The sequence below is a fragment of the Schistocerca piceifrons genome, chromosome 3 (genome assembly GCF_021461385.2).
Source record: "Schistocerca piceifrons isolate TAMUIC-IGC-003096 chromosome 3, iqSchPice1.1, whole genome shotgun sequence".
Lineage (NCBI taxonomy): Eukaryota > Metazoa > Arthropoda > Insecta > Orthoptera > Acrididae > Schistocerca > Schistocerca piceifrons.
This window is the reverse complement of record NC_060140.1, coordinates 366,324,139-366,338,595: the sequence shown is the minus strand read 5'-3', so window position 1 is coordinate 366,338,595 and position 14,457 is coordinate 366,324,139. Positions and strand designations below refer to the sequence as shown.

At 41.1% G+C, this 14,457-nt stretch overlaps 2 protein-coding genes across 3 annotated transcripts in view; one reads left to right on the top strand and one right to left on the bottom strand.

Annotated features, from left to right (window-relative positions):
* Positions 1 to 4,850, bottom strand: part of LOC124788173 (YEATS domain-containing protein 4) — a 91,292-nt gene extending 86,442 nt beyond the window's left edge. For both annotated transcript variants that reach the window (XM_047255327.1, XM_047255328.1), the window contains exons 1-2: positions 4,652 to 4,850; positions 4,289 to 4,573 (exon numbers count right to left, since the gene is read on the bottom strand). In XM_047255327.1, coding sequence (XP_047111283.1) covers positions 4,289 to 4,573; positions 4,652 to 4,717 — 351 coding nt within the window. In that variant the 5' untranslated portion in view covers positions 4,718 to 4,850. The remainder of the gene's footprint in view (positions 1 to 4,288; positions 4,574 to 4,651) is intronic.
* Positions 4,851 to 4,946: 96 nt separating this feature from the next.
* The window catches only part of LOC124789493 (transmembrane protein 201 homolog), a 30,389-nt gene continuing 20,878 nt past the window's right edge, over positions 4,947 to 14,457 (top strand). The window contains exons 1-3 of the mRNA XM_047256874.1: positions 4,947 to 5,258; positions 5,396 to 5,513; positions 5,609 to 5,817. Of these exons, the coding sequence (XP_047112830.1) occupies positions 5,176 to 5,258; positions 5,396 to 5,513; positions 5,609 to 5,817 (410 nt within the window). The 5' untranslated portion in view covers positions 4,947 to 5,175. The remainder of the gene's footprint in view (positions 5,259 to 5,395; positions 5,514 to 5,608; positions 5,818 to 14,457) is intronic.

Genomic DNA, 14,457 nt, shown 5'->3' with positions numbered 1-14,457 from the left:
TCGGCACGCAGCACACCTTGCGATTGAGGTTTTTTTATAGAGGTTTATACCATCCTCATGACCCAGGCAGTTAAGCCAAGATCCCCTGGTTCTGTACCGTACAACGTTCCACTGTAGCGCCTTACGGTGGTCGTTGAAGCACGCTCAGAGCTTACGGTATTGAGGACTGGTGGTGCATCCCAGTCCCCAGCTCAGGGATCCCGAGGTCGCCAAACCTGTATCCAGCAACGAAATGCTGAGCCCCCTGAGGGGAGTCCCCAAGGGAGAGGAAAGAATAGCATGATAGACATGCAGTATGGAAATGGAAGTAGCACTACAAAGGCTGGAGCCCCATGGTAGACAAGCACGTACTCACCAAGGATGGTGAGCCCCCTGGGTGAGAGGGAGGGGTGACTGTGTGTGTGGAGGAGACCGGGATACACCAGAAGGTTTCAGATTGATAATATGATGGTAAGACAGATTTCATAATCAGATTTTAAATTTTAAGACGTTTATAGGGGCAGATGTCAACTCTGACCACAATTTATTGGTTATGAAATGTAGGTTAAAAATACAGAAATTGCAAAAAGGTACGAAATAAAAGAGATTGGACCTGGACAAATTGAAAGAGCAAGAAGTTTTCGAGAGTTTCAGAGGGAGCATTTGGCGGGAATGAGTACAGTAGATGATGAGTGGATAGCTTTGACAGATAATATAGTGAAGGCAGCAGAGGATCAAACAGGTAAAAAGAGAAGGCTGAGTAGAAATTCTTGAATTACACAGGATATATTGAATTTAATTGATTAAAGAAGAAAACAAAAAATGCAGCTAAGGAAGCTGGTAAAAGAGTATACAAACTTCTTAAAAATGAGATTGATTGGAAGTGCAAAATTGCCAAGCAGGAACAGCTAGAGAAGAAATGTAAGGATTTAGCAATACTTCACTAAGGGAAAGATAGACACTGGCTAGAGGAAAATTAAAGAGGCTTTTGGAGAAAAGAGAAGCAGCTTTATGAATATGAAGAGTTTAGAGGGAAAACCAGTCCTAAGCAAAGAAGGGAAAGCTGAAAGGTGGAAGTTTTATACAGAGGGTCTGTATCAGGGAGACGAACTTGAAGGCTGTATTATAGAAATGGAAGAGGACGTAGATGAAGATGTGATGGGAGATATGACACTGCAAGAAGAATTTGACAGCCTACTCGAGGACCTAAGTCCCAACGAGCCTCCTGGTAGTAGATGACATTCTATGAGAACTACTGGTAGCCTTGTGAGAGCCGATCATGACAAAACTCTTGCATCTGGTGTACAAGATGCACAAAATACCCTCACACTTCAAGAAGAATGTAATAATTTTAATTATAAAGAAAGCAGTTGCTGACAGTTGTGAAAATTGCTGAACCATCAGTTTAGTGAGTCATGGGTGCAAAATACTAACACGAATCATTTACGGAGGACTGGAAAAACTGATTGAAGCCGAATTCAGGGAGTGTCAGTTTGAATTCTAGAGATATATAGGAATACACAAAGCGATATTGACCTTACAACTTATCTTAGAAGATAGGTTAATTTGCTTAATCTATAGAAACTTATGTTTGTAACATTTGTAGACTTGGAGCAGGACTTTGACAATGTTGACTGGATTACTTTGAAATTTTGATGGTAGCATGAGTAAAACACGGGGAGTTAAAGGCTATTTACAACTTGTACAGAAACCAGATGGTAGTTATAAGAGTTGAGGGGCATGAAAGACAGGCAGTGGTTGAGAAAGCTGTGAGAGAGGGTTGTAGCTTATCCCTGATGTTATTCAATCTGTATATTGAGCAAGCAGTAAGGAAACCAAAGAAAAATTTGGAGTACTATTAAAGTTCAGGGAGAAAAAATAAAAACTATGCAATTTGCCAATGACATTGTAATTTTGTCAGAGGCAACAAAGGACTTGGAAGAGCAGTTGAACAGAATGGGCAGTGTGTGAAAGTAGGCTATAAGGTGAACATTAACAAAAGCAAAACAAGGATAATGTATAACTGCAAGAATTAAATTATTCAGTTTAATTCTCAAGTATGTGAAGTGTTACTTTGATTATGGGGAACTGTGGACACCAACTGATGTCGATTGTGCCTATCACTACTTTTCCCAGTCTTTCAATATGTTTATCTATCATGTCTTTTGGCCTTTCTTAATGCAAGTTGGTTTAGTATTTTTGTACTGGTGATTTCATATTCAGCTCAACTTATGTTTTTGATCTTTTGATACCACTTAGTTTGATTTCTTTCTCTCTCTCTCTCTCTCTCTCTCTCTCTCTCTCTCTCTCTCTCTCCCCCCCCCTCCCCCCTCCCTTTTGAAATTAGTGTTTTTTTTTTTTTTTCCTCATTCATGCAATCATTCTATTTTACAATAGTTCAATGTTAATGTGATTGTTGAGGATATGTTAGATTTTAGTCTGTCCCTGCCCAAAACCCCAACCTTCCAGAAGTAACTCTGTTACCTCCAATGCTTACTATTAAAAATTTGTATAATTATTTTAGCTTAACAACTGGCTTTTATTGGTTTGCTCTAAAGTCATTTTACTGTCCATCATTCCCTTCTTTCTCATAAGAAATAGGCACCAATACATATAATCAAAACATTTGAAGTAGTTAGTGTTCCTGGTGTCCCATAAGTTACATAGTATTTACACCTGTGGTATTTTATTGTATTACTAGTTCTTGATGCTAAATTGCTTGACAGCAATGACTATGTTGTTGTCAGTGGAAACATTTAAGGTCACCAGTACGTAGAAAAGATTTCAAAGGCTTGTTATGCTCTTCGGATGTTAAGCCAAGTTGCAAACGGACAACAGTCATTCAGGCATATTATGCATACTTCCATTCATTTCTCAGGTATGGGCTTATCTTATGTGGAAACTTAGCCACCACCATAAAAATTTTTAGGATGCAGAAAAGAGCAGTCTGAGCTATCTGCAACCTAAAGAAACTGGAAACATGTAGATCACATCTCATACAGCTGAAAATAATGAGGCTGCCAAGCCTTTACATATATGAGTGTATCCTTTTTGGAAATGATTATCTTTTCAACTGTACAGGACATCTACAGCAAAATAAGCATATCCACAGCCACAACACAAGAAACATCAGTAATACCCATATGCCTCAGTGTAAAACATTAGTGTATGAGGAAAGTTGTTCACAGATGACTGTTAACTTAGTCAAAGGCTTACTGAGTGAGTTAAAGCTGCAGCAACATAAATTTATATTTAAATATAACATTCAGCCATTTCTGATGAATCAGTATTTTTATCAGTAAAAGAATTTTTATTTTAATTATAAAAAGCAGCATGTGAACTGAATAGGTAATTATGGCCAAATTTAAATAGGCCCTAATGTACTTTTTGATACCTGTAACTTATGATTGTTATTTATGAACTGAATATCTATCAATCTCTATCTCTCTATCTTCTTTCTCAAATTTGACTTATCCTATATTAAATACAGTAAGTATGTGATGTCTCAAATGGACCAAACAAATGAAATGAAATCATGTTTGTGTTACACAAATGCTATGTCTTCAGTGTTGCATCTTTCGACTCTGCCATTGGTCAAAGTTGACGGGTGGTACTGAATGCGTTGGTTTACCGGAATAAAATTTGATACCTTGGGAAACTTTCCAGGACTGAAGACACAATTTGTCAACAGTCGTGTTTCTGTCCCAGGTATTTAAGTCTTTCATTGCCTGGAATACACAATTTAGAATAATATGGCTATTGATGAACTCAAGTTAAAGGGTGATTCTGAAAGGACTTATCCCATTGTCATTTGTATGTAAGCCCAGTTAACAATAACTGTTTGAATTAAAGCACTAAAGATGTAGGCTGTCTGTTATGGGGCATATTTTCACAAATTTCGCTGTTAAGGATGGGTTATCTGTTTGTTAACATTTTAATTACCATGCTGCCAGTCAGACTTTTGCGTGGAAACATGGTTCACCCAAAAGTCCTATGACAGAGACTATAATCATTTACAGAATATAACGGGTTACTTACACCGTAACATATGGCCAATTACATCCAACGGGATGAGATTGGGTCATTCCATATCAAGTGAACTAGTGTTCAATAACTCCTACAGGCTCCTCGTAGAATGTAGTTTACATGTACCAACACTTGATGGTTGCCGGAAAGCTACTAAAGTAACTAATTTATGACACTAAGCTGCCAGCTTTCATCTACCGAAATTTTCTTTAAGTGTAACTTATGTTATGTTTGAAGTTAAAGGTTAACTGTGAGCTGTGTCTATGCTATTATAAACACTTACAGTCGGTCTTTCATTAGGGTCGTGGAAATAGATCTTGATTACTATTTCAAACTCTCCCCAACCAGTTTCTGTAACTTCATAGGGTGGTTTGAGAACAACTCTATTCGGCTCCGCGTAGCTATCGTGGAGTTTAAAATGTACTTTTTTTACGTAAGTTGACATATCCTCGTTATTATACGGTTTGACGTAAACTGTCCACTGATGTGTATGGCCATCTTCTTCTCGCTTTTTGCCAAAATAGCGCGCAATATTGCCGTATATAACTGGTTTTACGATAGTTACTCCCTGTCGAAAGAAAACTTAAATATAATAGGATGAAAACACTATTTAAACGTACTCTTCATTGCACACAAACTTTACTACCTTCACCCTGCCACTGGAATCCGTGTTCAATTCAGAAGGGCCTGCCATTCCCACTTCGGCTGTCATTCATGCTACAGTTAACGCAACCTAAAATTACGTCAAATGTCACAGCAGTACTCAACCCGAAAAAAAACACACTTTTATTTTAATGTAAACAACATTTAAAATGTACTTCAGGCAAAGGTTGTATTTGACGAGCACAAACACTGTGTAGTCAAAGATCATTTAATCACTTTAACGGATGCATCCTAAAATGTTTTCAGCAATAATAAATCTATGTTTCTCATGAAAGTTCATACAATCACGCCACTTTATTTCAAATTACGTTATAATGTGAAGTTCATGATTTAACTTTATGTTGACCATGAAGTGTGAAATACATCAAATTATGCAGACTAAATAAACATGGCCGTCCATGAGACGGCACGTGGTAGTTTACGAGGGAATTAGTTCAAATTTAATTTGAAGTGTAGTTTGGGAACGGTGACCTGTTGAAGCATGTCTTAGTGTATAGTAATTAGATAATGGATTTATTTATGACGCTACTTGTTATTGTACTCGGATTTGCAGTTGTAGGTACCGGCATCTTTTTATACATTAAAGTACGGTAAGTTGAAACTTTCCATCAGAAATGATTGCCAGTTTCCGTCGAGTAGAAATGTAGAGATACTGATTAAGACCCACGTTGTACTTACGCTAGTATGAGCTTTATTGCAGTTACAATGAATATGTGTCTGATTGTAGACCCAGATTTCCATCATTGGTCAACTGTTGGTTTTGTAATACAAATACGAAAGTACCATACGAGAAACGAAATGAATGGACGTGCCCATTTTGCGAACAATACAATGGCTTTTCTTCTGTGAGTGTTATTTCGGCTTAACTCTATTTCATACAGTTGTTGATACTCTCAAGTTTCTGTATTCATATTTATTAATTCTGTTGCCCCACATTTAGGACGGAAACTACAACAAACCTATTCCTGCACAACATGATTTCCATATGAACCGTCTAGTTCCGGCCACAAACACACACAATTATAAGAAATTGGTGGCCAGTAAATTTTGTCGAAGTTGCACGATAAACCAACAGTTAAAGATACAGCAGTTGGCGTCATTTGTTCCTATAGATGAAGATAACTTTGACGAAGAGATCGAACAGTACAGGTAATCAAAATATATAAGTTGTTAAGTGTTCCTGGTGTCCCATAAGTTAAATAGTATTTACATGTGTGGGATTTTATTGTATTAATAGTTTTCAGTGCTGAAAAACACGTAGTTGCGCGACAGTGCTGTCTATTTTATATGAGATGGACTTCACAGTCAACCAATAAAAACTTGTCATAAACTTTGGCAGTTTGGAAAGTTGGTTAATACTTAAGTGTGTTTGGATTCATGAATATAGACAAACTCTAGAATATGTCCATGGAGGGTCTTGCATGAAATACCAACCCGTGATCAGCTGCACACATCTAGTTAATTTTTTAGGTAGGCTGACAAATCGCAACTTGTTTGTGTTGGTGAATATTGAACCCAGTGATACCACTCGTCTGCTTTGCCTTGTCATCAGCATTGTGGTCATAAACCCAATTTTGAAGAATTTTGTACAGTGTGTACCTTTCAGCTCTATCTGTAACTTGTAGGTACCACAGCTGAGTTCACAAGGGCCACTTTATTTGAAACTGGAAGTTAGCTACTTACTCCATAGATGAAATTCGCGATGAACCCTGATGTGGAATATGCCAACAGAAAAAAGTAGAATAACTATTTGGCTTTTTGCTGGCCATTTACATTTTTGCCTTAAAGTTACTGTCGCAACTGATGAATTCCCCTGTGCTGTAGGAGGAATTGTTGAGGAAAAACATTGTGTGCATTCAAAAATATTTCTACTATCTGTCGGACACTTCGCATTCATTAACAAAGACTTTTGTAGTTGCATATGCCAGTTCTGTCCGTGTCATTGTTACATTTATTAAATGGCAATGGAGACAGCTTTTTTGTTTTAGTGTTATAGTTGTGAATATCAGTTACTGTCAAATTTGGTTGCACTGTTGACGACAAATTTCATAAATGAATAACTGTAGCCTTCTTTGAGTCTGTGGTTTAATGTTCACAGCCTGCTTAAAGAGATACCTGTAAGATGTACATGTGTGAACCCCACATATAATTCTAATTAATTTCATTTGTGCAATGAGTAATTTTGTCTAATTGATGGGTTACCTCAGAATAGGCCTGTTACCCCATAGGACATCAATGAATGAAAATAAAAAGTATATTAATTTACTGACATCCATATCTCCAAACTTGGCAGTTATTCTTGTTGCAAAAGTAGTTGAACCTAAATGTTTTAGTAAGCCTAATATACAGTTTTTCATCGAGCAACACATCTAAGGGTGTACAGTTTTCTAACCCTCTGTTATTTCTTGTTGGTGTACTAAGTTAATATGTGGTGGAATATTTTTTCTAGACCACTTAACTGTATGAACAGCACATTTTTGATACATCACCCCACCTCCCCGCGACTTTAAAGCCTGTCCATTTGTGCAAAACTGTTCAGCAACTTCCACAAAAGCATCACTTACTATTTTCAAACCGTGTAAAGTCCCAGTTGCAATATCAACAACATTACAAAAAGGACAGATTGCTACATACTGTGAGTATGGCACAGTGAGTTGCAGATAGGCACAATGAAAAGACTTCTATATTTGATCTTTCAGCCAAAGCCACTTTTAGAAAGTAAAAAACACACACACAAAACTGGTATTTCTGACCATAATGCATTTTGCTGCGCTCTCTCTCTCTCTCTCTCTCTCTCTCTCTCTCTCTCTCTCTCTCTCTCTCTCTCTCTCTCTCGTTTGCGTGTGTGTGTGTCTCCTTTCTGAAGAAAGCTTTGGCTGAAAACTCAAATTAACTGTCTTTTTCATTGTGGCTGCCTTCAACTCGCAGGCATCTTTATGGTGAGTAGCAATCTATCCTTTCTATAATATTGTTCAATTACCATTTCATATGTTGAACCTTCTTTGCCTGGATTTATAGTAATGCTTGTATCATCTAATTCTGTCTCATGACTAAAATAATGGGAGATCATTAAAAAAGCAAGGAGGACACTGAGCCAATGACCAAACACTGTGTGACCCCCATTGTAATTTATCCTCATGCAGATGATGTGGCATTCTTTTTTACAATGTTAGGGTAAATTTATGGTTTCAGTTTCTTAAATAAGACGTAAACTAGACATTTGCTGAACTACGTATTTCATAAAAGCTTAACTTCTCTAGTGGTATATTATGAGTGACACAACCAGGTGCTTTTAATAAGTCACAGAAGATCCCAGTTGGCGATATTTATCATTTAAGGATTGTGTCGCCCCCTCCTTCATGGAAAATTTTGGTTGCAGTGGCATTGATCTGCAATGTAGCCTGATGTCTAGGTTAGGTTGGAAGATAATTTGATATGACTGCGAAATAAAGGTTGTGTAAAAATATAATTTGTAGCAAACATTGTATACATTAGTGCCACATTTAACATTCTTTTTGTTATAAAAACTAAGACTGCAAGGTAAATTTAGAAAACGCATATTGGATAATGGAAAAATCAGAGTATTTTGATGCCGAAACAGTCCAGGACTGTAGAATGACTTCTGTGCATTGTTGAATCACAGCAGTGTAGCTAGGCCTTGGGAACAGGCGGTTGGTAGCTTAGTCAAACACCATCAAAAGAAAAAAAAAACATTTTATTGTTGCTCATTTGATTACACTGCCAGTGTCTCAATGAAGGTGGTGCCTGCACCCTTTTGACTGCATAGTAAGATCAGTGAGTGGCAGTGGTGAGTTGACAGCTACTGTGCAGTGAAAATAGTGCACAGCACTCCGGACTCTTGTAGCTTATGCAGCATCTTGTGACCCTATAAGCTGGGACTTGGCCACACACTGTAAGGAGCCACTGGCACTGAAGACTATAAAGTTACTTAGTGTGGATTCAGCCTCTCGTGGTGGAACTCCTTCAGTGAGTGATAGCCTGTGGTTTCTATATGCCTGCACTGCTGTGGAGTGGTGGGCGGCTGTATTGCCTGGGATCTGTTTGCTGCCCTCGAGGACAGAAACTGAGAACTGCTGGAATGGGCCAGAGGCAGCCTAGCAGCAGAATAGTACCACATCCAGTGAGGAGGACTTGGCAATACCTGCAGGTGCAGTGGTGGAAGTCTGGACTTATTGCAACAAATCCGTGGCCTGGGAGTGTGAAAATGACTTTCATTCCTCTGCTAGAGTTTCATGTTACTGCTCTGTTGTGTTATTGCCATGTTTGGCCTAATCCAGCCCTCGCAGCACTGCTTCTCTTTCTGTGCTGCTTGTCTCCTCTTCTCCTGTCCTTTTCCCCTCACTTGGGAAGATGCTTCGTGCCTTCATGGGCTTTTGAAGCTCATTTGCGTTGGTTTGCTTGTAGGAATATTGTCTCTTGTACTGCCCTTTCCCTGCGCTGCCCTCTTTTACCTCTGCTGCGGCGTCTGAGGCCATCCTTTCTTTCTTCCTTTCCTTCTTATCTTTTCTTCTCCTCACTGTATGTACCTGACGGCTACCCACGCATTTGACGCATAGTAGGAGACTGGGTAACAGGTAATTCCCAGTCCCAGATTGGCCTGTACGGCCCTGGTACAGGCCAGGCCCAGGGAAAGGTGATTGCCTGAGCTATTATCTTCCTCCTCTGCCGATCAATCCCTCTGTCTGTCATTCGGGAGGTATGACCTAAGGTGAAGACAATCACCTAAGGGGGGGGGGGGGGGCTCCCCTTCGGAGGGCCCCTGTTGGAAGGAGCGCGCAGTCAGAGACGCTGGCAACCGTGAGGACTTCTTCCCAATGACTGATTTTCCTTCTCATTCTCTGAGTGTTTCCCATAAAAGAAAGTGGAATGAGCCTCCTGCCTCAATGTCTCTTCCTGTTGCGCCTCGATATCTAGTAGGGTCACGTTTAGATGAAAACCACACTTTTGCTATTGTAAACCCCTTTGTTATACAGAAAGGCGTGGATGGCATCGCCGTCCCTGTGAAGTCATGCTCCCGTCTCCGCAATGGAACTCCGCTTTTGCAAATTGGTAGTGCTCTCCAGGCCCAGAAACTACTCGAGGCACAACTCCTTCACGAGTACCCTATAAAAGTGGAGGCTCACAGGAAACTTAACTCAGGCCATGGTGTTATCTGCACCCGTCTGTTGGATGGTTTGACAGAGGACGAAATAACTAATTATCTATCAGATCAAGGCGTTACTGCTGTTCATTGAGTTATGAAGGAGGAAGCTACCGATTTGGTGCCCACTCGCACATTGTTCCTGACTTTCGATCAGTTAACGCTTCATACCAAGATAAAAACTCTATGAAGTCATCTGTGTGTGCCTTTACATTCCCAATCCGCTGGAGTGTTATAAATGCCACCTGTTCAATCATACCAGCATCTAATGTAAAAATGCAGCCAAATGTGTCACTTGTAGAAGGGATGCACATGAGGTGCCTGTCCACCTCCTTCCCCCCACTGCGTTAATTGTCATGGAGAACATGCTGCTTCTTCTCGTTCTTGTCCCGTCTATCAAGACGAGCGGGCTGTTCAGGAGATAATGGTGAAGGAGAGGGTACCTCTTCCTGTTGGCGAGCTGTAAACCGAATGTCCCTATGCCTGGAAGCTACAGCACCGTGTTAGCCTCTCTGTGTCCCACGAAAAACATGGCTACGCACAAACTTGTGACTTACAGTTTAGTTCGATGGTGGCAAAGTCACCTCGCCTTCAAGCTGACACTCCGTCTCCCGGTTCCTGGGCTGTAGATTCTGCTACCCGTTCTTCGCCCTCCCCGGCAAAGACAGTTGCAACGCAGCCAGCGAACCATCAATTCAAATAGGATTATTGTCTGGAAGATTTCTTGCGTACCTAGAGTTCGCAACCGTCTGGCTCTTCTGCCAATCGCCAAAAGTCAAAACAATCATTCAAAGGCAAACAGTCTTCCCCCTCTCCGACTTCTCAGCCCTCTTCGACTCGTAGGTCCTTTTCAACAGACCGACGCTGGGGAAGCTCCGTTGATCCCGCTGAGTTGATGGACGAAGATCCTCCACCTGTGGATTCTAGTGGCCATCCTCCCTTGACAGCTCGCACTAAGCGGGCATAGAGGTGAGTGTTTCTTCTTCATTCTCCAATGTTCCTAAATTTTATGGCCATTTTATAATGGAGTATCCGTCGCCTTCAGTCTAACGTCGCGGACTTCCAGCTGCTCCTGTGATCACAATGTCCACTTGTAGTCTGTCTCCAAGAAACCAAGCTACGTCCTCAAGACCATTTTGCTCTTTCCCATTTTACTACGCTACAGATGGACCTTCCCCCTATGGTGAGGATTCCTGCTCATGGTAGGGTCATGCTGCTGCTACGAGATGATGTTTGTCATCGTCCTATCCCCTTGCACACCCACCTGCAAGCAGTTGCTGGCCGTGTTTTCATTCCTGAATTTACCTTTTCCCTCGGCACCATTTATATCCCGTTGTCTTCTGCTGTCACTAGGGCGGACCTGGTGCAGCTTGTTGCTCAGCTTCCTCCACCCTTTCTGCTCCTTGGTGACACCAATGCCCATCATCCTCTTTGGGGCTCGCCTGTCGCCTGCCCGAGACGTTCTCTTTTGGTGGATCTTCTTATTCGTCTTAATCTTGTGTGCCTTAACACCGTCGAAGCCACGTTTCTCTCTGACTCCAGGCACACTTTTTCCCACTTAGACCTCTTGATCTGCTCTGCCCAGCTCGCTCGACGTCTCAAGTGGTGTGCTCTTTCCGATACTTACTCGAGTGACCAATTACCTTGTGTGACTCACCTGTACAATCATAGTGGCCCACCCATTGGAAATTCTCTCTTGCTGACTGGGGGCTATATTCCTCCTTGGAAGTCTTTGACAAACACCTGTTCCCCAGCTGTGATGATCAGGTCAAGCACCTCATGGACATTATTCTCTCGGCTGCTGAATCCTCTATCCCTAGTACTACTACTTCTCCCTGTCGGGTCCAAGTCCTTTGGTGGACTGTGGAGTGCGGCAGTGCGATTCGTGTCTGACAGCATGCACTTCGTGCCTTTCACCATCATCCTACGTTAACGAACTGCATCCGCTACAAGTAACTACGTGCGCTGTGCCATCGCATTATTAAGGAAAGCAAGAAAGCATGCTGGATTTCCTTCACTAGCTCTTTCAACAGTTTTACTCCATCCTCTCTCATTTGGGGTGGCTTGTGCTGGCTTTCCGGGACTACCGCCCACTCTCCAATTCCTGGTATGACTGGCGGGAAACGTCATAGTCGACCCTGTTGATGTTTCTAACGCTTTGGGCTGGTACTTTGCGGAGGTTTCAAGCTCCACCCACTACCATCCTGCCTTTCTTCCTCGGAAACAGGTGGAGGAGGCTCGTGCAATCTCTTCTCTCTCTGAATTGAGAATGCGACAATACTCCTTTTACTATGAGGGAGCTAGAACATGCTCTCTCCTCATCCAGGTCTTCTGCTCCTGGGTCCGATACAATCCACGTCTTAATGCTGCAGAATCTTTCTCCTGTGGGAAAACGCTTTCTCCTCTATACCTACAACTGTATTTGGACTGACGGTGTATTTCCCACGCTTTGGCGTGAAGCTATTATTGTTCCCCTATCTAAGTCTGGTAAAGATAAATCTCTTCCTTCCAGCTATTGTCCAATTTCCCTTACCAGCAGTGTTTGAAGGTGACAGAATGTATGATCAATGGTTGATTAGTGTGGTGGCTGGAGTCGCATCATCTTCTCACTAATGCTCAGTGTGGGTTCCGAAAGCGCTGCTCAGTGTTTGATCATCTCGTCACCCTGTCGATGTTCATTATGAATAATTTTCTGCAGAAGCAACAAACAGTGGCCGTATTCTTTGATTTGGAGGAAGCCTATGATACCTGTTGGCGGACAGCCATTGTATGTACTATGCACACATGGGACCTTTGTGGTGGTCTTTCCACTTCCATCTGGGAATTTTTACAGACCGAGTCTGCACGGCTGTCTATCTTACGCCGTCCGAATACATTAAACCATTTGGGGATCCGTCTCGCCACTGGTGAATTCCATATTAGTCCAGTTGAGAGTCTCTACGCAGAAGCCGGTGAACTACCACTGTCATACCAGCGCGACATCCTACTCAGTAGGTATGAGTGTCAGCTTTCTTCTATGCCAGGCCACCCAACCTTTGAACCTTTTTTGGAGTACATTCTTGACCACAAATACGAGATGTACATTTCTTCTCTGTGGCCTCCTGGCATCCAGTTTCGTCACCTGCTTCAGCAACTGCAGTTCACACTTCCTGCCACTTTCTGAATGGGTGCGAGCCATTGACCACCTTGGCTTCAGGCACAGGTTTGTGTTCATTTTGTCCACAGCTCATTTCCGAATGATTAGATCCCGAGGTGACCTATTGCTGCAAATTTCTCGAACTTCGCTCACAACTTGCCGATAGCGTGTTTTTGTACGCTGATTTTTCCAAGTCTGCCCACGGTGTTGGCTGTGATTTTGTCATTGGGGTTGATAAGTTTCAGTGCTGGCTTCTTGACCAGTGCACAATTTTTACCGCAGAGCTTTTTGCTCTCTATCATGCTGTTCACTACATCAGGAGGTGCCGGAAATTGTAAAGTATTAGAAAGCAGTAGGGGAATAAAATTTTATATAGTAAGACCTTTATATTGGTAAGTTGTTTTGTGAAAAGTTTAAAGTGAATCTCGCAGTTACTTCCGAAGATGTAAAAAGCTAAACTTCACATTTTCTTGAGTGTGTTTTTTTTGCTGAGTTTGCTTTAAATCATCATTGTGCATATCACACACGAAATCTTTTGTTATTTTTTCGATTAAGAGAGTGCAGAAAATTGTACAAGCTGACTCAGTTTTGTTTCTCTCGAGAAAATATTACCAGAGATATTATGTCTCAAAGTTGCCAAAACTCACCCGTGCATTGTTGAGAACTGTACTTTGGGGTCAAACAAATGACTGTATTAAATTAATGACCATGAAACTTTACCATTGTTCTTTGGGAACATGTGTGATTGTTCATATAAAATTTAATCAAAATCTTCGTTGGTTGTGTGGAACATTTTCTGAAATTAGACCACTTGACATGGATTGGCCCTTACATAGCCTTGGACTATTTATGGGGCGTTACGGTTGAAATGCAGATTTGGATATAGCCAACTTTGCCTCCATGTCTTTGATTGGCTGGTTGTAAGCTAAGCAGTTAAGATATTGTTTCGTTATATTAGATCAATTCAGTTCACCAGGATAATGTGCATAAAGTGTTAAGTTTTTAAATATTTGTGTTTTGAACATATTTTACTTTAAATAGCCCTCTCTATTTCCTGTACACAAATAGCCTTCCTTATCTCCTGAACTGATTTATTGAAACTTTTATGGTAATATTTCGACAGTTGACACAGTTTTGGGAAGCCATAGCTGGTCACTTCATGGAAATTCACCATGTGTGCTTCCACCTGCTTGTCAGTTGTGGGAATCAAGGAATGCAAAATCAAGGAACTGAAGGTCATAGATTCTATAATATTGTATCTTGAAGCTTGGAAAAATGACTGTTTTGTCCAGTCTCAATTATAGACTTACCACTCTGGGCAGGTCATCAGTAGTACATATAGTGCATTTACTTCCTTGACATTGACCATAGAAAGATGCACAAATAAACTAGACCATGGAACAATAGACCCTCCCCTCTTATAGTTCTTTTGAAAACCATCTTTGGGAACGGCTCACTGCACCGGCTGGTGAATGATGTTTTGCTGCAGCAT